Source organism: Kwoniella shandongensis, chromosome 3 (assembly GCF_008629635.2).
Source record: "Kwoniella shandongensis chromosome 3, complete sequence".
Taxonomy (NCBI): Eukaryota; Fungi; Basidiomycota; class Tremellomycetes; order Tremellales; family Cryptococcaceae; genus Kwoniella; species Kwoniella shandongensis.
In genome coordinates this window covers 1,598,284-1,620,705 of record NC_089289.1, presented here as the reverse complement: position 1 = coordinate 1,620,705, position 22,422 = coordinate 1,598,284, and the positions used below count along the sequence as shown (strand labels likewise).

The 22,422-nt window shown below is 49.8% G+C and overlaps 8 protein-coding genes across 8 annotated transcripts; 2 read left to right on the top strand and 6 right to left on the bottom strand.

Annotated features, from left to right (window-relative positions):
- Positions 1 to 399: 399 nt before the first annotated feature.
- On the top strand, positions 400 to 1,239 carry CI109_101944 (uncharacterized protein; the record flags this gene model as incomplete). Its single annotated transcript, XM_032006531.1, has 2 exons — positions 400 to 825; positions 892 to 1,239. 2 exons carry the CDS (start codon positions 400 to 402, stop codon positions 1,237 to 1,239), a joined length of 774 nt encoding a protein of 257 aa, XP_031859200.1.
- Positions 1,240 to 1,390: 151 nt separating this feature from the next.
- On the bottom strand, positions 1,391 to 2,243 carry CI109_101943 (uncharacterized protein; the record flags this gene model as incomplete). The annotated part of the gene is made up of 2 exons (XM_032006532.1): positions 1,391 to 1,583; positions 1,645 to 2,243. The coding sequence occupies 2 exons, from the start codon at positions 2,241 to 2,243 to the stop codon at positions 1,391 to 1,393; spliced, it is 792 nt and encodes a 263-aa protein (XP_031859201.1).
- A 447-nt stretch (positions 2,244 to 2,690) lies between these two features.
- CI109_101942 (uncharacterized protein) lies at positions 2,691 to 7,296 on the top strand (the record flags this gene model as incomplete). The annotated part of the gene is made up of 15 exons (XM_065967054.1): positions 2,691 to 2,996; positions 3,064 to 3,193; positions 3,269 to 3,391; positions 3,465 to 3,603; positions 3,660 to 3,817; positions 3,874 to 4,074; positions 4,122 to 4,798; positions 4,875 to 5,019; positions 5,075 to 5,194; positions 5,277 to 5,406; positions 5,512 to 5,761; positions 5,824 to 5,929; positions 6,003 to 6,106; positions 6,162 to 6,869; positions 7,009 to 7,296. 15 exons carry the CDS (start codon positions 2,691 to 2,693, stop codon positions 7,294 to 7,296), a joined length of 3,585 nt encoding a protein of 1,194 aa, XP_065823126.1.
- Positions 7,297 to 7,700: 404 nt separating this feature from the next.
- On the bottom strand, positions 7,701 to 8,547 carry CI109_101941 (uncharacterized protein; the record flags this gene model as incomplete). Its single annotated transcript, XM_032006534.1, has 3 exons — positions 7,701 to 7,788; positions 8,066 to 8,169; positions 8,407 to 8,547. 3 exons carry the CDS (start codon positions 8,545 to 8,547, stop codon positions 7,701 to 7,703), a joined length of 333 nt encoding a protein of 110 aa, XP_031859203.1.
- A 522-nt stretch (positions 8,548 to 9,069) lies between these two features.
- On the bottom strand, positions 9,070 to 11,379 carry CI109_101940 (uncharacterized protein; the record flags this gene model as incomplete). Its single annotated transcript, XM_032006535.1, has 10 exons — positions 9,070 to 9,132; positions 9,189 to 9,606; positions 9,669 to 9,682; positions 9,749 to 9,875; positions 9,939 to 10,111; positions 10,185 to 10,559; positions 10,622 to 10,699; positions 10,777 to 10,899; positions 10,988 to 11,104; positions 11,230 to 11,379. The coding sequence occupies 10 exons, from the start codon at positions 11,377 to 11,379 to the stop codon at positions 9,070 to 9,072; spliced, it is 1,638 nt and encodes a 545-aa protein (XP_031859204.1).
- A 620-nt stretch (positions 11,380 to 11,999) lies between these two features.
- Positions 12,000 to 14,467, bottom strand: CI109_101939 (uncharacterized protein; the record flags this gene model as incomplete). The annotated part of the gene is made up of 3 exons (XM_032006536.1): positions 12,000 to 12,466; positions 12,528 to 13,889; positions 13,969 to 14,467. 3 exons carry the CDS (start codon positions 14,465 to 14,467, stop codon positions 12,000 to 12,002), a joined length of 2,328 nt encoding a protein of 775 aa, XP_031859205.1.
- A 4,420-nt stretch (positions 14,468 to 18,887) lies between these two features.
- On the bottom strand, positions 18,888 to 20,048 carry CI109_101938 (uncharacterized protein; the record flags this gene model as incomplete). Its single annotated transcript, XM_032006537.1, has 3 exons — positions 18,888 to 19,056; positions 19,121 to 19,320; positions 19,383 to 20,048. The coding sequence occupies 3 exons, from the start codon at positions 20,046 to 20,048 to the stop codon at positions 18,888 to 18,890; spliced, it is 1,035 nt and encodes a 344-aa protein (XP_031859206.1).
- A 1,072-nt stretch (positions 20,049 to 21,120) lies between these two features.
- CI109_101937 (uncharacterized protein) lies at positions 21,121 to 22,072 on the bottom strand (the record flags this gene model as incomplete). The annotated part of the gene is made up of 8 exons (XM_032006538.1): positions 21,121 to 21,304; positions 21,388 to 21,402; positions 21,487 to 21,535; positions 21,608 to 21,639; positions 21,707 to 21,742; positions 21,833 to 21,907; positions 21,955 to 21,980; positions 22,058 to 22,072. 8 exons carry the CDS (start codon positions 22,070 to 22,072, stop codon positions 21,121 to 21,123), a joined length of 432 nt encoding a protein of 143 aa, XP_031859207.1.
- Positions 22,073 to 22,422: the final 350 nt, after the last annotated feature.

Here is a 22,422-nt window from a genome sequence, read left to right as displayed (position 1 = left end):
GAGGTTGATCAGCATGTCCGGGGCAGTTGTTGTCGTTGTATCGCGGGAAGGGGGATAATATTGTATTTTTGTGTATTTTATCCCAAATGAGATCTATACTCATAGGGTATACCATGTGGAGGTAGATCGCCGTTGTAAGGGAGAATGAGAGTGGGATCGTCGGCAATTGGGATGATACTGAACTGTGGGTGGCGTGACTCAATGCACGAGGACAAGACATTACGGTTAGGCTATTTTGGACAGAGCATCAATTCCATCCTCGTCCCCGTCGTCACCACATCGTATTGCTATCCTCACGTACCTATTCCTGTTCGAATGATACGCAGCATGTCTGTGAGAAACCATTCGTAAAGCTACCATAAGACCACGATCCACATCGATACCGCAATAACCGGCAATATGGCTATCTCTTTCCCGATCCTGATACCCCTCCTCCTCCCATTCTTACATTCCGCCAAAGCGCAACGCCATTCCAATGATCAATGGAACAACGGTATCGTCATACCGACATCTACCATCGTTGCCATCGGAATCGGTTTCGTTGCATTCGGAATCTCGGTCATCCTCCTACTCTTCATCCACCGAGTATTGAAAGTCCGTCGAGTGGCTCGAGCGAGGGGGGAACCATTCTCGGTGGTATGGGAGAGAGAGGGTGGGTTCTGGGGTTTCTTGAATTCAGTTGGAGAATCTAGTGCATTGGGTGCAGGAGGGGTTCCAAGTAGAAGATTAGCGCGGTGGGATTGGAGTACCGAGAATGGGAAGGAGATAGAGAGACCAGAGATGTGGGAGGTGTCATGGTACGATCAGGAGGAGGAGCTGAAAAACGTGAGTGCGCTTATCATCTAGTTTTCGGTATGACACTTTAGCTGAGTCAGAGTCTTGTTATACTAGCCACTGGCAGTGTGTCCATCTTCATATCCAGATACGAAACCCAAGGTCCCGCCCTTACCGACAATCGACATCGCGGTCCTCATCTCATTACCTTCACCAACAATACCCGATCCCGAAGAACTGCCAAACCTCATCGTCGGGACGACATCCCTCATACCGATCGTTCACTCTCCGCTCTCTCGTGTCATATCGGCCGAGTCGGATCAATCGGATGGAATGGTGGAAGACAAATTGAAAGGTCAAGTGAAAGAGGTTGAATACGTCAGTTCCGACACCGGAGGTGTCTCTCGAAGAGCAAATTGGGCAAAGTCAGATAAGGGACAATGGTATATTGAAGGGATCGAATGAGATAGTTGATCGGACAAATGGTGTATTTCTGGTTATATATAGTTTTTTTAATGGAAATCTTCAGGCTCACCCAGAACTGTAGCACACACTCAGCATCATATCCCATGTATGTATGTATGTATGATTGTGAAGACCTGCATGCATTGTAAAATCAAGGCATGTTCCACCATCCAGACAATCGTGTTTTGATACCGTCCAAGTTGTCGACAGCGGGTCGAACATCGAGGTAGAATGACACTTTGCCATCGTCACCGGCACGACCGGTGTAGAAGTCGATAATGTATCGAACATGAGTACCGCATCGATCGACCAACCAGTCATGTCTATCGAATGGTGGTGTGTATCTACAATAATGCACATCCCATCAGCATTCCAACTTGATAAGGACGGCCGAACAGAACTCACCCTAAAGCAGTTTTGATCCAAGCCTTTGGTGTTCTCTCCTTTGGTTTACCCACGAAACTGACCAGTTTCGGTCCACCACATCGTTCACTACCAAACGGACTTTCCCACCTCAACACCTCCTCCCAAGCCTTCTCGTTGACGGCATTATGAATAGGGACGACGGTTCGCATATCCTGTGCTTTGGGCTTATGATTCTTCCTCAACATGGCATTGAAGAACTGTTGTTCGGAAGGATAAACCCAGTTCCCAGCTTCGTCTTTGTGTGCTCCCGGACCAGGTGCAGACTCGGTAGGGATAGCATGTTCGGATGGTGGTTGTGAGGGTCCGGGATGAGACACTGGAGCTCGGGGTATGGATGAGATCACTCGGTCTTGCGATAGGCGTGATGCTGAACCAGTAGGTGGAGGAGCTTTGCCCTCAGGATGGAAGGGGTGAGGTGAAGCAGATGATGAAGCGGCCAACCAGGCTTGTCGGGTTGTGTGATCGACAGGACATTTGTCAGCCGAGGCAACGTCAGCGGCGGCGGCGGCGGCAGAGGAAGGAGCTGAGTTTGGGGTCGAGGTTGACGCAGAAGCGGGCGAGGAAGTGAATGGCCACATGTTGGACGGATATGCGGTAACGCTGAGTTGTCTAGTTGGTCAGATATGCGATGAGATGTCAAAGTGACAATAACAACAAAGCACAGAAATCGAAAGGATCTGATTGCGTCTTCCTTGAAATTCGACACTTTCCGAAATCCGAGAGTGAAGTGTGACGAGCCACGTGGTTTATGCCCTGTTACCCCGCGTCACTCCTCCCCTGTCTACCATATTATGTTTCTTCGCTTCATTCCAACTTCGCTTTCCACTTGTAAGTTGATACCTGATTGATTGTTTGACACGCTACATCCCGGCATTACAGCCCCTGTCTCCGCTCGTATGACAGCGACCTCAGGTCGATCGGCTTCTCCTTCTGATTCTGCCAACAGTCGTTCGTCATCATCACCGAATCCGTCCAACTCGTCACCGATCAACGAAACCTGGGATCAACCATCGAGGAATCAAAACATGTCTTCTGCACGACCAGTCTTCAGCGGGATGCTAGATATGATGCGACGTGGGCCGGCTCCTGTGGCAAATACGACCAACAAATCCGCGGAAGAGACAAATAATTCCGGAGGAGCTGGTGCAGGAGGAGGACCGACAGGAGCCGGACAGCCTGCACCTCCTATCTTGACGAGACCGAGAGCACCGGCAATGTTACCTCTGAAAAGGGAAGCGTTTGAGAACGTGGAAGGAGGTGGGAATAATCAGGATAGTATCACTCTCGGACAGCTCAAAGCTCATACGGCTGGTATGGCTTCAAAGCAGAAGGTGAGCTATCAATTCCCTGGCTTACTTCGGTCTATAATTCGTACTGATTCCCTTGTCATCATCCCAGACACAACTGTTCGATTTTCGATACGACGATACTGATACACTCATGAACGAGCTTCAAGAGTTTTATCCATACGTTGAGATGAGTCATGTCGCGAAGAATCCCGAAAAGTTCAAAGGTGCCTTCAAGGGAGGTGAGTGCACCTACCACAGATGATCCGCGGTATCTACAAACGAGAGATACTTGACTAAATTTAATGACCCCGCAGATTGGACAGAGGCGCCGCTGAATGCGAGAAAGGCGTTTATCGAGATACAATTGGAACAGCTGGAAAGTCCTATACATGACGTTAGACGGACGGCACAGGGGAGGCTACTATATCTACTTCAAGGTCTGTTTGGGTTTCTGTTTGCGAAATCTGTCATATGTGGACGCGGCTGTGAACTGACTTCAGACGAATGCAGGTTGCTTCGCCGAGACGACTTCACCCGAGATGCAACTGCATTGGGTCATCGAGAACGCCAAAGCTATCAGAGCGGTAGATGGAGTTGCGACAATAGTCCTGGGCTTACGAGATGCTGCGAGACGATATACAGCTTCGGCGTGAGTCGGTCTGTCCTATGTGTGACTAATTATAGCGCTGACCTTCGTGGTAACAGTGACGACAAGCCAGCATCGGGCAACCCTGCTCCTGGGACTGTCCCAGCTCAAGTCGATCCGTACGATGATCGAAGTGCCGAGTTGATGGACTTGCTTGGGATGTTGTACTTCATCGTCGAGGTCTTCAGAACGGACGAGACTTTTGGTGATGAGCTCAGTAAGCTACCAAGTCCAAGAATCCCTCGAGCGGCTGAGCAGCTGACATCCCCTTAGTGGCAATGTCCCCGCCGCTGCCTCTCGTGCTCTTCCAGATGGTCGCGGCACTCAAAGACAGATTGCCAAAAGGCTATCCTGTCAAGAAAGTCTTGCTCCTACTATGGAAGACATTGCTGGCGTGCCTGGGTGGAATGAAGGAGGTCGCGAAGGCTAGAGCATTGTCCAGAGAGTGGGCGGGACTCAAACCAGAGGATAAGAGTGAGTTGGCTGTTAATACAGTGTGTTCACGCTCACTCTGTCTGCAGACTTCACCAAAGCTTCGCCAATTGATATAGCAAATTGGAGACGGGATACTTCTACCAAGTACCCTACTTTTGCGCCGCCTTCTTCGAACGTCATTCCGATTCCAAATGAAAAGCTCGCCGAGGGTGTCAAGCCTATCCCTGCTCGACCCAACTATCATTCAACCGAACTACCGCCCGCACTTCCGCGCCAACAAGGCAATGGTGCGCCCCTTACTTCACATCCGCTACCCGGTACACCCGCACCGTCTCCTCCACCGTCTCCGGCGCCGAAGCAGAAGAAACAGCAATATCAGACTGACCCTACTCGTCCGTTCGTCTTCCCCTACTCCCGCTCCTCAGGCAACGCTCCGACGAGTCTTGTTCCCTTTGCTATCGCAGAGGCCGACAAGCTCTACCACCGACATGCCTATATATCTCTAGGTCTGGTTCAGATGTGGGAGGCCAGAGAGGAATGTATGCGGGAAGAGAGAGGACTGGGAAAGAGCGGGTTGATCGGTTTTACCAATTCCAGATGGGATGAAGAGGACGACGAAGAAGTAGAGGAAGCGATGAGGAGGGATTGGAAGTACGAAGAAGAGGAGATGGACTGCTTGAATCGTGGTGACAAGGAGGGTGCGAAGATTGCAAGAGAGAAGAGAGCGGCGGCGAGGCGTCTGCATAGGGTGGAGATCATCTATGTGAGTGCGATGTCCGAGTCAAAGTCAAGCGATCTGCGATCTGCGATGTGGTACTGACATACGTGGCCGTGCGCAGAAAAACACCCTACCGATTTTACAAAGCTGTGTCATAGTATTGCTCAAGCTGTTACTTGCGACCGTGACAAGTCCAGGAGCCGGAAGCGTCAATCTTGCGAACGGTTTGCCGCAAGGATTTACCTCTCCCACAACCGAGATGCCACGTAAGTTCAGCATTGCACACTGATTCTCACACTTGCCGCTGACCGCTCAATATAGCTCCCGAGAACGCACCGCCACCTACTAGGGAAGATGTGGATATCGCAAGGCATCGCGAAATCACTTCCAAAGCTGTCTCGGCAATCTTGCTGCTCATGTTGAAATGGTTCAAAGCTTCTCGTGAGTTGAGTTCACAAAGCGTTAATTTCCGAGCCCACTTGTGAAGGTCTAGAAACCAGTGTTGACGAAACTCTTGCTCTAGATGTTCTCAAATTCCATTATCTTGCACAACTATTGTTCGACTCAAATTGCGCACTGCTAGTCTTAAAGATGTTCGGTTTGACCGATCTTATGACGGTCGTCACGACGAGGAATGAGATGGAAGATCTCAAGTGAGTAAGGTTCTTGTGACCGGTAGCGTTCTAAACCCGGTCGTCGAGGTGAAGACGTAGACGTATCAATAGGTGAGATGTACTGACACTCTCCCCTTGACACAGTTTCTTCCGATACTGTCACCTCAATTGCTCTCGTACACCCTCCGACCGACCAGAAGACGACATGCTTCGACCACCAAAACTCTCACCTCGACCTACAGAAGCGCCCTCTCTGGACGGTGCTGAAGTGGAACTCATTAACGAATATTCGTGGAGAAACTTCTTCTCGACGATCAATTTCTTGAAGGTATTGCAGAAGATCACAAAGCACAGAAGTCACAGGACATATATGTTGACGACATACAAGAGCTCGGTAAGTTGTCAACGATGTTGGGAGTAACGAGTGGGAACTGATCCGAGTGTGTGGGTGAACAGCAAATACTGAAACGGATGTTGCGGGTCAATCATCCAATGCTGCAGCTTCAGGTATTGAAACTGATCAAAAGTCAAATGCCTTGGTGTGGACGAAAATGGCGACAAAGTGCGTAACTCTATTCCGAATGGCTGAGGCTATAGCGACCAACGACGAGAGCTGATCATCTTTTCTTTCACAGCAAATATGAAGGTTATCACTTCCATCTACTTGAACTGTCGACCTGAACTTCGAGATGAGTGGTTGGCTGGCACAGATCAGGACACGGAACTGGACGATGCTTTGGTAAGCCAGATGTTATACATGATTCTTCACGAGGGTACCACTAACGTAAATCTAGCCTCAGGAGTACGCTCTGCGCTCTTTGGTACAGTTCTACAATAAACGACATTACTCAATCCAGTCGGCTCCTCTACCTTCGCCAGATGCTGGTCACAGACGGTCCAACTCGACCTCTGCGGTGGTATTGGAAGACCCGGCACTCCAACACGATCATCCTCATGCGAACGGCGGACATCCTCGCACATCTTCTGTGGGCGAGTCGGATGTATTCCCACCGAGGAAGAGCGTGGCTCCTCCGGCGTTGCCTTATAATCCTGATGGGATGATCGAATTCTGGTTGCACGAATATGAGGACGTCTTAGGGGAGGTATTTGGTGATGGGGATGGTTCCAATGATGTATGGGACGATTTCGGACTCAGCAGTACGGGCGGAGGTGGCAGTTCTGTCCCGATTGGCGTAGGTGGAGGTGCCGGTGTCGGGGTGATCTCGGGAGATGGGAGCGACGTTTCTCGTCCAAGGGATGAGAGAGATAGAGCTTGGAGCAGGTTGAATGAGATTATGCGAGGCGATGGAGAAGACGAAGAGATCAGTGATTCGGAGAGTGTGGTCAGCTTGGGAGAACTGGGAGAAGGGGCGAGGTTGAATGGGGCTGGATTTGGGGGAGAAAGACCGGACGACGAGGAGGAAGAGGGGGAGGGAAGAGATGGTAGAGTGGGGAGAGGTCAAGGGAGAAGGAAGAGCGGAGATGGGGAGAACACCTGGGAGGTGAGTTTTGTCTCTGAACAAGTCACAGCGAACAGAGGTTCTCGCTCTCATTGCGAGTAGCGTTGTACCTGGCGCTGGGAATGGAGAAGAATTGTCTTGGAGCCGAACTGAAGCTGATCATTCCGCTTTTCTTATACAGCATATGTCCCCTACTCTCGCCCTTCTCCCCCGCTCCCCAGCCGAACGAAGACGATCTTCCTCAGGCTCGGGCTCCGGAGGATCCCCCCTTCGTCCCGTGGTACCCGGTATGAACGGTGTCGGCGGCATTAGCGGCGGACTCGGTGCACTCGGTCTTGGTACTGAAGTATTTGACGAGGAGGACGAACTTGATACGAGGGGTCCTATGCCGATCAAGATGGATACGAGGGATCATGAAGAGAGAGAAGGAGGAGCGGTGGATGAGGTCGAGTATACTTATGGGGAGTAGTGCGAGGAGGCATTTAGCGGTACTATCTGTAACGATCGTTATGACATGATGATTTCTTGCTTTTGAGCTTTCTTGCTTTGAGGACCTGGAGCTTCCAGAAGTGGCATTCGGTGATTTAATGTCTGGTTGTGTTGTCTAGTTGGATAGCTGTCCTCTTTGGTTCTGCCGCTAATTCCCGTCCACACTGTTACGATACACAGCAGCATACTGGTCAGATTTGGCTGCAAGGAAGCATGACTGTAGATTCCGATCACTGCTTCCCAATGCCCCTACGCAGGGGCAGCTGGCCGCCAACAAGATTGATTTGACACATTGCATATATGCTACAATGATACTTCATACTTTATCCTTTCGTTCCCCTTTCGTTTTGACTTTCATCTCATGCTCGTATTCGGAAAGAGCGCTTAAGAGCTCTTGGTCTCCTGACCGGTCTGCTTGACGTCGGTAGCGGCCTTCTCGACGTTACCGCCGACAGAGCCAGAGTCGGTGAACCTGGGGTGGTGAGAGATGAGCATCAGCGATTTGCAGAGCGGAGGGACAGATCATGAGCCACGCAGGCGAGGTTGCATCAGAGGACCCAAGGAGATGAAACAGTAAGGCTTGACGAAAGAAGATAGATGGAGTGGTCAACCGTACAATCGGTAAAAAGAATGTAGGTGTGCAAGGATATCTGAGGATAGATGGTGGGAATCCTCTATCCTCGAAAGGGGAGTCGAAGTAAAGCAGGGACGTAACACAACAGCTCCTTCAGAACGGAAACACAACTCACTCTTTACCGATAGCACCCTTGGAAGAGAAAGGTCCACCGACGGCCTCTCCGACCTGACCGATGTTACCGTCACCTTGGAACTGCTTTCCAACAGCACCGTCGGACTGTGTGACGCAAGCAGACAAAAACGTGGTCAGCAAGTTGATATTTCTTTTTTGTGAACCTTCTTCTCCATAATTGAGAGGGTGTGGGGGACGATGGTTGGAAGCTGGACCAGTCCAAGCAGTGGTCTTAGGAACGCAGTAGGTGACGAACCCCTCGCCAGCTTTGAGCATTCCGCCCACCACCACCACCACCGGCAGTGCACAAAGATCAACCACCAATGCGAGACGCCAACTCACCTTGAAAGCCTGTCCGACCTTCTCCAAAACACCACCGGCTTCCTCCTTTGTCTGCTTGTCGGCGAAAGTTCGTCGAGCACCGAGGAAGGCGACGGTAGTTGATCGCTTAGCGACAAGAGGACGAAGGGCGATGAAAGACATTATGATTGTGTGTGTGGTTGTGTGTGTGTGTGGGGTTGTGTGTTAGTTTGCGTGTTGCGTGTGTGAAAGAAAGGAAAGAAAGGAAGAAAAGGAGTATGTATATACATGTTCTTATACCATCCACCAACCAACCACTTGCATCTTGAACTTACGCCCTCGATTCTCACAATGTGATAATGACACGGTAGACTTCGATGTACGGTGGTGGTTCACCCCTCCAGATCACACGGTTATGACGATCGCCACACTGACGTCAGTGCAAATCACAGAACCAATTCACTGGAATTCAATAAACTATACGAGTAGTGGCACAATTTGATTCCACCTGCAGCTCCGCGAGCGATACTGTATCGTGAAAAGTGTTTATCATGCATTCAAGCTATTCGAGGTATCATCATCACAATCATGTATGTTCTGTGCCAACCGTACCAACACCAGAGACAACGCCACGTCTCGTGTGCCCTCCTCACAATCTAACATGCACCGATCTCATATATGCCTCCCCCGTCTCCGCTAACACATCTAGACGTCCTGCTTTCGAAGAGTGAACGAAACGTAAGGGTCGAAGGGTTGAACAATCATGGTCTGCAAGCAATTCCCCATCAGCACATTTCTGATCGTCTACGCATATCCTCACTCACTCTGTAGTTGGTCTTGGGGAATTCGGGCACCTCGAGGTTCATCGTGAAGTTTCGCACAATGTACGAGATGATGGTGGACAACTGGACGTATGCGAATTGTTCACCAACACATCTGTGACGACCAGCACCGAAGGGTTGGTAAGGTGACTCGGTTCCCTTGCTTACAGCGCCGAAACCGTAATCAACCTGTTCGCTCTTGGAGTACTGCTCAACAGCGGCGGCAGCGACACCTGCCTCATCAAGCCATCGTGTGGGGTTGAAAACCTTGGCGTCTTGCCAGATGAGGGGATCCATCTGAGCAACACCAGGAGCAGCCATAATGAAGTGGCCTTTGGGGATGACATAGGTTGATTGCTCAGAAGGGGCGGAAAGCGAAGGCGGCACGGGGATCTCTGACATGACCTTTCGGTAGATCGAGCTAAATGACAACTGATGTTAGCTGACGGTTAAATCCACGGATGCGATGCGGCAAGTTCTCACTGAATGGGGGCATGCTAAAACGTCATAAATGGTCAGCTCTCAGACAACACATTAGATATCCTCGAAGAAGCAAATCTCACCATTCGGAGGGTCTCCCTGATCACGGAATCCAAGTGCTTGCAGGACTTGATGTCTTGATAAGTGATGTCCCTGAAAGTGCCATCCGGGTTGCCGAACAAAGTCTTCTGCTCCTCATACAAAGTCTCGCTAAGCACAAGGATCCAAAGGTCAGTAAAGTACCGATTTTGCGGTTGCGCATCACCAACTCACTAGAGCTCTGGTGAATGAGCAAGATGGAGCAGAGCCCAAGTCGAAGTGGCGGAAGATGTGTGCTGACCAGCCATGAGGAGGGCAATCATAATGTGGGCGATGTCACGGTCTGTAAGGGGTACACCGTTCTTGTACTTGCAACCTTGGAGGGAATCGATCATGTCGGGCTCGTGCTGTTGTTTTGCCATGCCATTAGCTGACCAATCACAATTGAGACAATAAGCCCTAGATAAACGGCACACTCACGTCCTTCTCACCCTTCCTTCTGTTCTCGATGATCTTGATATAGAAGTCACTCATGGCTTTCTGGGCAACATCTCGTCGTTTGTAGCTGGGCAAGGGCAAGTTGGGGAACATGAAGTTGAGAGGGGTGAAACCACCATCAAGGTCCTCGAACAACTTGGCGAAACTTCCGTTAAGAGATTCACGGACTTCGTTTCCTTGAAGGGTTCTAGAGGCGGTGAGAATGATGAGTTCGGCCATGGCGTGAAGAAGGTCGACTTTCTTGGCAGTAGGCTTGGAGGCGGAGATGCCGAGGGTCTTGGTGAAGTAGTCTTCACACTCAGCTCGGATCATGGGAGGGTACGATTGGAGAGCTTCGGTAGTGAGACCAGTCTTGATCTGAACAGGAAGGCATATGTCAGCGGTGCTGGCCTGACTATCGCGGTGGCAAGATCACTCACAAACTTCTTCTGTTGCATCAACATGTCATTGGGGCAATCATACACGACACCCTTGCCGAAGACAGGGGTGGTGAGATGCTACGACCGCAAAGCATCTGATCAGCACGTACACAGTCCTAATAGAGACAAATCGGCAACCGAGGAGATGTACTCACGGTGTAGGCATCCTCAGCTGAGACTTGAGAGATCTTGCCGCCCAACGAAAGGTTGTTTCCTTTGGGTCCGAGCGCAACGGTGATTCGGCGACCCATGAGGATAAAAGTGAACAGGTCTCCGTACTAATTACAGTGACAAGGCATCATTCATCAGCACAGCACAGGATCGATTCAAGGACAGCTTGGCCTGCGAAAGACAGAAAGAACTCACCTTCTCACGACATTCGAAGAGGAATTTGTAAGGGTCCTCGCCGTAGTATGCAGCTGAACCGAACCATGGAATGTAGTGGAAGACAATAGGAGGGAGAGACTTGTTTCGGGGCAGGGCCTAAGACATTCAACTCGACTGGTCAGCAGTCATTCCTCTCTTCGCATTGCATTCACGCCAACAGCGTGTAGTGTTGGAGAAGTCCACTTCGTCGTATAGATGAGTAGCTGATGGTGACGACTCACGACCTGTTGGAACACGTTCAACCCAATGATAAGAGCCGGTAGTGCAATAACCCAGAACAACACCCTAACAGGTGTAGGCAGGGCCGTATACCATACTGGGATCGGCACCTGTTTTCGAAGTTGATCAAGTTGGAAGAGGATTTCAGACATTTTGCCGTCAATCAATTCACGCGTCCTGATATTATTATTTTTCTTTTCTTCCCGTCTATACCTTTTAAAGTAGTTGTCGAACAAAGAGCGTGATGGTATCAAACAAATGAACCAGAATTAAAGAGATGGAAAGAATGGAGAATGAAAAGGAAAAGTTAAGAAAGCTGTCTTTGTACGAGCGAATCAATAAATAAAGTAAATGCCGTACACGACGCACCTGCGAAATGGATCAAAGGTGGTTCGACGAGGCCGCTACAGTGAGTACAGTGAGTGAGTGGTACGATACGATCAACAGCTGTGACCCTGAATTTTACTCGTCCCAGCCTGCCAAACCCCAAACACAAACACAAAACAATCATTTTAGGAATTTTAGGCACGCCACACGTGTACACCAAGCACCGAGCGCAAATCGCTAATGCGAGTGATATATTATTATGGGCTTCATACTACCTTGCAGAATAAGCATATAATAGCGGTCGGATGAAGATGATACATGTTCGTATCCATTAGTCTATATAGGGCTGATTCGTCTTCTTCTTCTCTTATGTTTCAATGATGACATAATAATACACATGGATCTCGCACGCTGACTTCTCCAGTGTCCTTTTAAACGACACGGTCTAGTCCTCTTCCAATTCGTCTATCTCCTCTTCTTCCTCATCCCCTTCTCCGCTCCACTCTCCATCCCTCGAAGTCCTTCTTGATGCACTCGCAGATCTATATCCTGCCGGACCATCAGGTAGAGGCGGTGGACCATACTGTTCTTGTCGTTGTGCAAATCGCGGATCAGGATACGACTGATAGGGTCCAGGTGGTTGTACTCCATACTCGGGATGAGGCGGATAGTACCCAGGTGGCGCTTGGGGATGATATGACGGTTGTGGCATAGCATGGTGTGGTGGTGGGGCGACAGGTGCTTGAGATCGTCCATGAGAATGAGGCGGGAAATGACCGCCTGACGCTGCTGCTGCCATCGCTGCTGATGTGCCTAGTTGATGGACCTTCGCATGCCGCTTGAGGTTTGATTGGACGGAGAACCGTCTGCCACATGATGGCTCTTTGCACACATACGGTCGTTCTCCGGTATCTGTTAGATACAGATAGATGTCAGCGTTGCACAGCGAGAGAACCGACTGTTGATGACTTACGGCTATAAGTGTGTATTCTCAATGAACTGGGTCTCGAGAACGTCTTCGCACAATAAGCGCAAGTATACTTGGGTCCACCCGCTCCGCTCTTTGACGGACTATCCTCCCTATCATCCTCGCTGCCCCTTCTATGCTTCAACTCATCCGCTGAAGCAGGGGCGACTCTGTTCGCCATCTCCGCCAAAACGTCCATACCACTCATAGCTGGATCGCCTGGCATGGATACATCCTCTACCTCGTCGGCATTCGTCCTCTTCCGTCGTCGGGATGAAAGGGGATCGTCCGGAATGAGACCGAGTCCGTTGGTCGATTCAGTCGATTCGCGTCGTTGTGTCCAAGCCTGCGGTGGTAGTTGACCAGGATGAACGGAGTCTGAAAACGTTGGCTTGTCCATCGCAAGACTAGATGGACCAGCAACCATGGGCGAGTTGAGCCGTCTTTGTGCCATCGCTACGTCATCTCCGCTCTTCGCCATGATGATCTCTGTCAGAGACGACCGTCTGAGTTCTGGTCTTTGAGTGGGCTCCGGGCTAGGTGGTCGCGTGAGCGATTGGCGACGTAGTCGATCTCGGTCGTACACGTCAGACGGAGGTCGGGCCATGCTGGCAGACAAAGGTGCGAGTAGTCGAGAATCGTCACTCGCCATGAGTGGTGGGGGCATGACCGAAGATCGGCGATCGGATAACGGGGCCGTCTGCAATGGTGGTAACATCTCTGATGACGGCGACGGAACTGATGGTGATCGATCTGCAGCGGTGAGATCCGCGAAATGTCTCGATAGTTGACCTCCCACTAAAGAAGAACTTCGAGAAGCAGCTGATGGTCGACGAGAGAAGGGAGGAGCGCCGGGATGCTCCACGGAAGGGGATAGAGGTCCTGAGGTAGAACCAGATATTGAACCTCGAGACATTGCCGCCGACATCGCTGCAGACTGTGCTGGAGGAGGGTGCAGACTACGAGATCCCGTGACACTTGCCTTCCTTCCGCCCGGTGAGCCGACAGTTGGATATGACATATTCCTGCTTTGCGCTTGCCATCTCAGCATCGCTGATTCCTCTGCGTCTCGTAAAGCGGGCGGTCCATCTGACCTCCTGCGTTTCTGATCAGGTTCATCTGGCACGTATGGGTGTGTGTTCGGGAAAGAATTGGATCGATAAGGGCTGAGATGTGATGGTGATGATCGGTCCCCAAACTCTGGTGCCCACCAACCGACCGAATTCTCTGGTACAGTTGATGATGCTAGGGAGGAATAGCGTGATGTTCGAGCTGAGCTCGGTGATCCGGAAGGTGAGTTGGGCACCAAAGAGGGTAGTGAGGGTGATTGAAATAGAGCAGATGATGACGGTGTGGGTGGATGGTCGGCTGTTATGATCAGATCAGCACGTGCTACGCAGTGTGCTCAACGATACCAATCCACCACATCATCTAACTGATGACTTACCTGAAACACCGAAGAGGGACTTAATTCCAGGTAGACTGATCGATTCTGCGGGTTTGGGCCTCTCCTTTTGTGAGTCCCGATGCTCACTGGACTCCTCCATGACCCGATGTAAGGGATGCTTTAGCTCCCCGTAACCCTCATCCACCGGTTCATCCTCCTCTCTAGCCATGGGGTCGAACCGGGATTGCCTTCGCGGCAACATTTTCGGCGAGATTAGGCTTGATCGTGGCGATAAGGCTTCGTCGCGTGGTAGAAAGGGAGAAGCGGCGTTGGGTTGAAAAATTGTGGTGTGTAGCCTTGCAAACGGTAATGATCCTGCTGCTACCATCGATGTCTTACGGATTTCGTACTCGTGCTCGGTGTCCGGTTCCGTTGTGGAATCCGCTGTCGACTGGAGACCGATTGAAGGGACCGAGCGTGACTGATTTGATCCAAGTTCTGAACCGACGCAGTGAGCAATGTGGTCGTCCTGCATGGTCGTAATAGGAAGTGCCAACATCGTGCGGTTGATTGGTGATTGCAGCATCAGAGTCGTATATTATTGGCGTGTTTGATTCGAGGGATGGTTGTCGTGGACAGTGATTATAGTGAAAAGGGAGATATTATAGAATGGACCAGGTACCGGGGGCGCAGGGGATCGACAATAATGGGTAGATGAGGTTTATAAAGGGTGAAGAGTTGACGATCAAATGGGGAAGGAGCGACGTGTTGTTGACGATGTAGAATATGGGCCGCCGGCATAAGACGGAGGGAAAATTTGAGTTGTGTCACGCAGCGTACAGCAATCCGAGGGCGTTTGGTCGATCGTCACAAATGATGAGGCGACCGAGGTGGAATGACCGGTCGACCGAGCAAGGGGATGCAAGTCAGGGCGTTGGGAGGGTGTGCGCAAAGGACGAGGTGATCGAAGATGCAGGCACAGCCGAAGCGGGCGAAATGGATAGATGGGCGCAAGCGCGAGGCAAAGATGCCGTTTTGTGCGGAAAGGAGAGCGGTCGAAGGTGATCACAAAGAGAGAGGAAGGATGGTTGATAAACTCTGGTCAGCTGTCTGTTCTTTGGAAGCAACAGTCGTTCGACACGACGGTATATCAATGTCAGACGACAAACGAGACGAGAAGGGCCCGACCGGCAGGCTTGACGATCGATCCCTTTGATCCCCAGCTTCGTTGGCAACTCCCGGGGAGGAGACAACGACCGTGCTGACGAGGAAGGAGGAAAGATGTCCGAAATGGTTCGTGCGAACATACGAAACAAGCCCGAAGTCCGAGTGAGGAAAGGGGTGAAGGCCTGGAGGCTGATAAAGATAGATGAAACGCAAAGGGAGTCAAGATGGGATTGCGTGTTGATGGTAGAGACACAGCATCCGGGTCAAAGCGACGATCATTTACGATTGAGTGATCGACCTTTGATCGCCGGGGATGATGGTCGCAGCCCGTCGGATATCGCTCGAGCCCCTTGCCCGCCTAAGCTGGGACCCCCTTCCAAACGCAGAGTAGTCGAAGGGCGAGAGGCGATCCGATCACCAACACACAGAAGGACACGGAACGGAGGTCACAGGAAAGGGGTGATCACGAGCGGCGACTCACGGAATTGTTTTATAACGGTATCCTTTTCTTATCCTGTTTTCTTTCTAGCCTCACTCTCTACTCTGCTGTGTGATCCAAGTTTGCGCGTGTATGTCGAGCGTCGAGACGGAATGTTGTTTTTTGTCGAGCAGCGGATGGATTGACGATGTGATCACAAGTACAATTCGAAAGACCTAACTTTGGGGAACGACAAAAGGTAGTGGATGTATGTCGCCAAGCGGTACTAAGAAAAAGGTCGATCAGAAGTTGATTGATCGACGTCGACAACGTTCCCGCACTTCTGTTCCTTTTGATCTTCCTTTCCGCTTTCGCTTTCTACCACTACTAATAAATGATCGGCCGATCGTATGGGTGGGATTGTGGGATTGGGTTGGGGCGACTAGTCTTTCGTGTATATGTGATAGTCGCAGATCCCTTTTACTCCACCAAAAGCCGGTTTTTCGGCGTAGTCGTAAGCTGCTGATGTATATTGACGAGAGAGATCCGAGAAAGAAGAAAACAAAAACAAATAATCTATTGTGGAGCTAACTACTAGAAGGAAGCCGTGCCGAAAGAAAGTGAGATTTGACGGCTCGACGTGGTTGTCGTCGGTGAGGCCACAAAAGGAATAAGAGAAGAGACGAATAAATGCAATGATAGTAACGACGATGGAAGCAAAAGAAAAAGTCGTTAACGAGAGTGTGTAGAGTGGTGAGTGAGTAAGTGATGATTAAGTGGATTCGGTAGATAGGGTAATAAACAGTGTATAGGTCGAGTAGTGGAATTCCGCCTGTCTCTTTTCGCCTTGTCGCACAGTACGAAAGTACTCGTTGCCCGCCTCGACTCGCCCGGTCTGCGGTACTTGTTCTTTCTTTTAGTCTTGCCGTTCAAGCCAGATCCCAACCAAAATAAGGAACCTCTGCCGGAAAGGAAGGAAGCTAAAATGTACACGTATGATAATAGAATAATAATTTGGTACCGTAAAGACAATACACGACAGCAGAAAAGACAAGCAAGGACACAGCAGCACGACGGCGATCCCTTTTTCTTCGTTCTCTGTCTTAGTCCGTCCCCTGTCTCGAGAAGGAGCAGATGGAAGAAGGGACTGATGACGATCAATCAGTTCGGTCGGGGGTATAAAATACTTTATTTATTACTGTTTGGGGGAAGAGTAGAATGGCGAGTGGTGGGGGGTGCAAGAAGTACTCGTAAAGCGTACGATAACTTGCGTAATGGTGTTAATTATTGCTAGGTCTACCGTACACGAAATCAGCCAAATGTATTGTATGCGTGAACATTTAAACAATGTACTCGTGGTAACTTTGTCTCAGAGTGACGATTGAGGCGGTAGAGCCCTAGCTACTCTCTCGCAAACGTTATGGAAGGGCTCGTAACCAGATAACGTACATGCACTGCTATGCAGAAAGATGCTCCTCATGGGCAGGGAAGGGAAAGTGTGGTACAACCTGATCATCACCGGCTGGCCGTCCGTACATACATACATACATACGCCCCTCCCTCCCATTTGACCTCAACTCCAGAAGTGAAAGTGACAAGGGACGAGAGACAGGACCGCGCACCGAGACAAAATTAGGGTGCGGGCGAAGTGGGGTGGGGGGTGGGGGACAGTAGTCTATTCCAAGTCGCTCTCTCACGAGTCGTCGATCTTTTTTGTTCTTTGTTTTTTTTTTGTTTTTTCTTTGTCTGAAAAAGAACCAAAAGTAGGGATAAAATGATTCTCAGGGCCGATTTTGACAATTTAGCGCAGGCATTGATCACATCATCCCGTCGCCGCATTGGATAACCCGAAGAACAATGCCCGCCCCCCTTTTCGCTTGTAGAGCCACGGCCGACACAGTCGACAGAAGAGGTGATCAGGTATGACTACTTCGTTACAGAACATCATCATATTATCACTACGGGAGTACCCTATCACTTGGACTCGTACTTTTGGAACACACATGCACGCATCCATGCAAATACAGGTGTGTTACAGATACATACAACCACCCGGAGCGAAAGTGGCGTTTTGTGTTTTTGCCAAATTACGAGAGGCGTTGACGCCGTCGATCCTGTCGGATGAACCATATGATCGACAAAACGGGAAGGCGTGAAGTGTGCTTTCGGATAGGGTCATGAAGTTACCAAATTTCAATTCCCCTTGTCCACACGGACGGAAGCATAAAATCCAAAGGCGATACACTCAGTGGACATGGATTTCTTCGTTGTCTTTTGTTCGTCAGGGTGTAGGTTTTTCATTAACCCTGTGAAGATCTTCCCCCGAACCGAAAATCACGCCTCCCGTGTTACAGTTACAGTTACAGCGCTGTTCTATTCGTTGTAGCTGCGCAATAGTGCGGACCGACACATGCTGACAGGGCGAGAAGCGCGCGTGCGTGTGTTACAGAATACAAAATACGTCATATATTCCTGGAAGACGAACGTAGTCCTGGAAGACGAACGTAGAAGTCGTATGAGTATCGCTCGGTTACACTCTTCACTTGCGTTGCGTTGCGTTGCGTTGCGTTGCGTTGCGTTGCGTTGCGTTGCGTTGCGTCGCGGTCCATCCATCCATCCTTCGCAGCTCGTCGTACAAGTGATATATCGGCTCTACCGTGTTTTGTATGTCGGATTTGCTGTAGATCAAGATGCACAGGGCCAGGGCCACTAAGCAAACCAGACTAGGCTAGCGATAACGAGGTCCTTCCTCTTGTTGGACCTGAACTAAAATACCTCGTCGCGTTCGCGTCTGTTTACGAACAACAACGTATACCGAGCATTCGGCTCATCGCTCCGAAGCTAACGACCACGACGTGTAAGCTGTACTCACTGTACATACTCCTCACTCCGTAGCATGGAACGCACACACGCTACGGCGATGGAAATCAGCACGTTCCTTGCGCTAGTACCTTTAGTGTGACACTAAAATACTCGGCCGATCCGAGGGATAACATGTGTCTCGTTTCCCCGAAAACGCATCTCGCGACGAAGCAACAAAGATAAAGTCGATCAACTCCCGACCATATCCAAGACCCAACCAGATGGATCAATTCGGCTGACAACACGGATGTAATCTTATCGTCTGTGACCGCATCGGCTCCTAATCTGATAATTGGGTCATCCACGGCGTCACTTGCAACTAACGCTTAGATCATCGATAATACGGGTATAAGTTGATCATTTCATGTATTCGAACCCTATATGCAGTGCTATGTACATTTAGAACGTCCCTTGCTGATGTATATACAAAATCATCCTCCTTATCGTCCTATCATTATTCGTCTTCCATCTTGATTTTTTTAGTATACAACCCTCTCCACAATGCAAAGCTAGGACAATCAAAACGATTTGATCACCATCCGACATCACCTCCTGTCCACTTCCTCAAATCTAAATCCCTCTTTCCAGCTTCTTTACTCAAGATCCACCTTTCGAGCGAATAAGTCTCGTATGCGCCTTCAGTCTGTTTCATCGCCGACATATGTTTAGGTCCCGAAATAGCATTGATCGCGTGTCGTCGACTACGAAAGCGAAAACATGTCAGCTCACGTATATCGAAGGAGGAGTGTGTTGGTTTCCGCTCACCTTTGCCAAATGCAAGTTGCGAGGTTGAGACCGGTCTCATCTGGGACACCGTACCAATACATTACAAGACCGCCATTCTTGACCGCTTCTTCGTGTGCTTCTCTGTCCGCTTTGTACAATGACAAGTTGGAAGACTCGGGTTTTCGTCTAGATCGGAAGACAACGCAATACCATTCTCGTTGCACGGCTTTCGGGAGGGTCTACAGGGAAAGATTAGCGCGAGTCGGAATGGGACACCTTATGTGGATCACTCGGTACTCACCAATTGATCCCAGTTGAAAGCTTCATCATATCTTGTCGAAGCGTAATCAGTACCGATAGGTCTGAAATGATGTAAAGCTTGATGTAATGCCAAACTTGCAGGATCGATATTAGGTAATCTCGTCTCGAACCCTTTCAGAGCATCGATCAACCCTTGCAATACCAACTGTTGCTCGTGGCCGTGTCCGTGCTCGCCATGTTCATGTGCGTGATGATGATGCTGATCGTTCGGAAGAGGAGAAAGCAGTGGAGGGAGGAACAAGATTGGGTCTGTGGAGATTTCGTCTGTCGTTTCGGGAAGGGAGTGATGAGCAGAGACTTGGTGAGAGTCAATGGGTTTGGTGACGGCTGTTGCTGTTGAACTTTGAGAAGATCGTCGAGAGGAAGTAGATCGTCGAGGTGGTGGTGATCGTTGAATAGGACCCGGTGCTGCTACTCGCTCCTTCCTTGATGACGATGATGAAGAGGATGACGAAGACGCGGTAGAAGAAGAACTACCATCTCGTTTTGATCGGTTCAACTTCTTCTCAGCAGCTCTTTGTTCGATATACTCAAAAGTACGCGAATAGGTTCGTCCTCGAGAGGCAGTGAGAGTTGTCGTGGGTGTGTAGAGGATGGAAGGGATGATGTCGGAGTCGGGATGATTGATAATGGCAGCAGCGGACATTGTGTTGATGTCGACTTGGCTTGGCTCGAAATTCTTTTAGACGTGAATATTTGTGGACTTGTTTTGACAGTATATCAGTGGAATGGCTATGTATGATTGTTCGCCTTTTTAGTAGCACTTGGAAAGTATGATGATATGCGGGTGAACATATTCACAAAGGAATAAACACCTTTCTATATGTAGTCAGTCATACATGATCGCATCTTCCAATGCTGACTCAAAAAATCGATGTCGCAATGCCTTGCAATTGATCAACTCATCCAACGAAACACAAGTCGATCAAAGCGTAAAGCACGCATGCTTACGTGTTTTGTGGGGGAAGGGCACAGAGGGGCGATACCAGCCAAGCACCGAGCACAGGTGTATTCCAACGACTGAGATGGGGTGAGATGGCATGAAAGCACGTTATACAGTGAGTATGTCCAATAACTCTGAAATCTTATGTTTCAACGTTTCAGCACGCCATATCGCGACTCACTAAACTAAAACACCACCGTGGAAAATCTCCGAGTGTCAGTGGCAGCTTGGATGGGTGGAGATAATGCGCAATAGCACGAATGAGGGACACCGCAGGAATAGCTTGACTCGATTAAGCTTACATGCATACGAATAGGTCAATCAGCTGCTGTCCTGTGACTTGGCTCGGCTCGACTCGTTCGAACGAGAGAGCGAGCGAGACGCACGGGGCCCTCTTGGTGGGAATCTGAGCGTGCATGACTCGCATGAGAAGCCGAGTCAATCACATCAGCAAGCGACATACAACGACATCATCATAAAACGCCATTCTAACCCTCCCTCTAGCGCTTGCATCATATCGCGAGGTGATGAACAGTAGTATCTGATAACGCCATCTGTGCCACACGTCCTGTACACTTGTAACAGCTGACTGGCAGTCGTCGGGTTCCTGACACGAGGTAAGCCGTATCGAGGGTAAACGTGGGTCCTGGTCTGAGAATCAGAGAATGAGTGTCCACCACAACATAGGACCATGACTGGTCCACTAAGGAAACTCAACTGTCTTCCCTGACGTCTGATTCCCAGTCAACTCATTGTCTGAGAGATAGCTGTTGCATCAACAATTCCCAAGACTCAGGACCAACACATTCGTAGCGACATAATTCAGCTTGCGCATCACCAAATCATCATTATATCTGATTCCATTAAAATAGGTCATACCCAACAATGCGTCGGATTTGCGGTATCCTTCGAATATATCGTGGAACCCTTGAGCTCGTTTTTCAAAGTATTGCTGTTCCCTACCCACATTCAGAAGGGGTGGAGTAAGAGGCTGTTCACGTTCGTCCCATACAGTGAAGTGGGAGTGGATCTAGTGACTCACATGACTCGTACAGCTCTGAATGGAGGCGAATGTCGTCAGCAACGTAGTGTGGCAAAGAGGCTTGTGGCGTGTAGGATACAGTACATCTGCGCGACTCACCTCGGGTGCATCTCGCCCAATTCGTCAACATACAAAGGACTCGCAAAGACTGCGGAGCCGTCTCGTCAGCACGATCCAAGATACAGTTCGCTTCGAAGCGCTAATTGCAAGGGCAACTCACAGTCGAAAATACCGGTCAGAACGTCGGTGATGCTGCGTTCGTCGGTCAGCATCAACGGTCAAAACGCCACTGACGGTCGCCTGGAAGGGTACCGCTCACTTGACACCCAATCGATTTGCTACCCGTATACACCAACTACCTCAAAGATCCTCAGTCAGCTGTATGCCTCCTACTGTCCTCGCATTCGCAGTACAATCCAAATGTCATGAGCACACTACTACTCACCCAGTCGTGTCGTGTAAAAGTATCAGCTCTTCCACTTTGGGGGAAGTGGCAGGTTGGAATCTCTCCTTAATCAACCTGTCACGCTAAGAGTCAGCTAACCTTTCAACAAGATAGGCACAAACCAGAAAGGTGAGATGGGCAGCTCACTCTATAACAGCACAAGACATTTGTCAGGAAGATAAGCATTGCCCAGAATTGACGGAACGAGACACAACCCATACTCACCGGTCGGGGTATCATCGTAATCTATATAGATACAAGCCATCGATGGGAACTCTACAACGTTCCATGAGATATATTTCTACTCTCCCTCATAATCAGCGACGAGCGAGATCGAGTATGGGAAACCGGGACCCACTCCATATGGTTCTGTCCGATATCGAACGAGTCACTCTTAGCGAAGCAGGCGTCCACGAAAGATCTTAAGTCAACTCACTAGGATCCCAAGTCAAACATTCTAATAGTGGGTGTATTTTAAGTTTTTGACCGAGTTGTGATGCTTGAAGGTATGAGACTGTGACGCCGATCTGTTGACCTCCTTTCCAAGGTCTGTCTAGTGCAGGGTGAGGCAATACCCGTACGTCAACAAT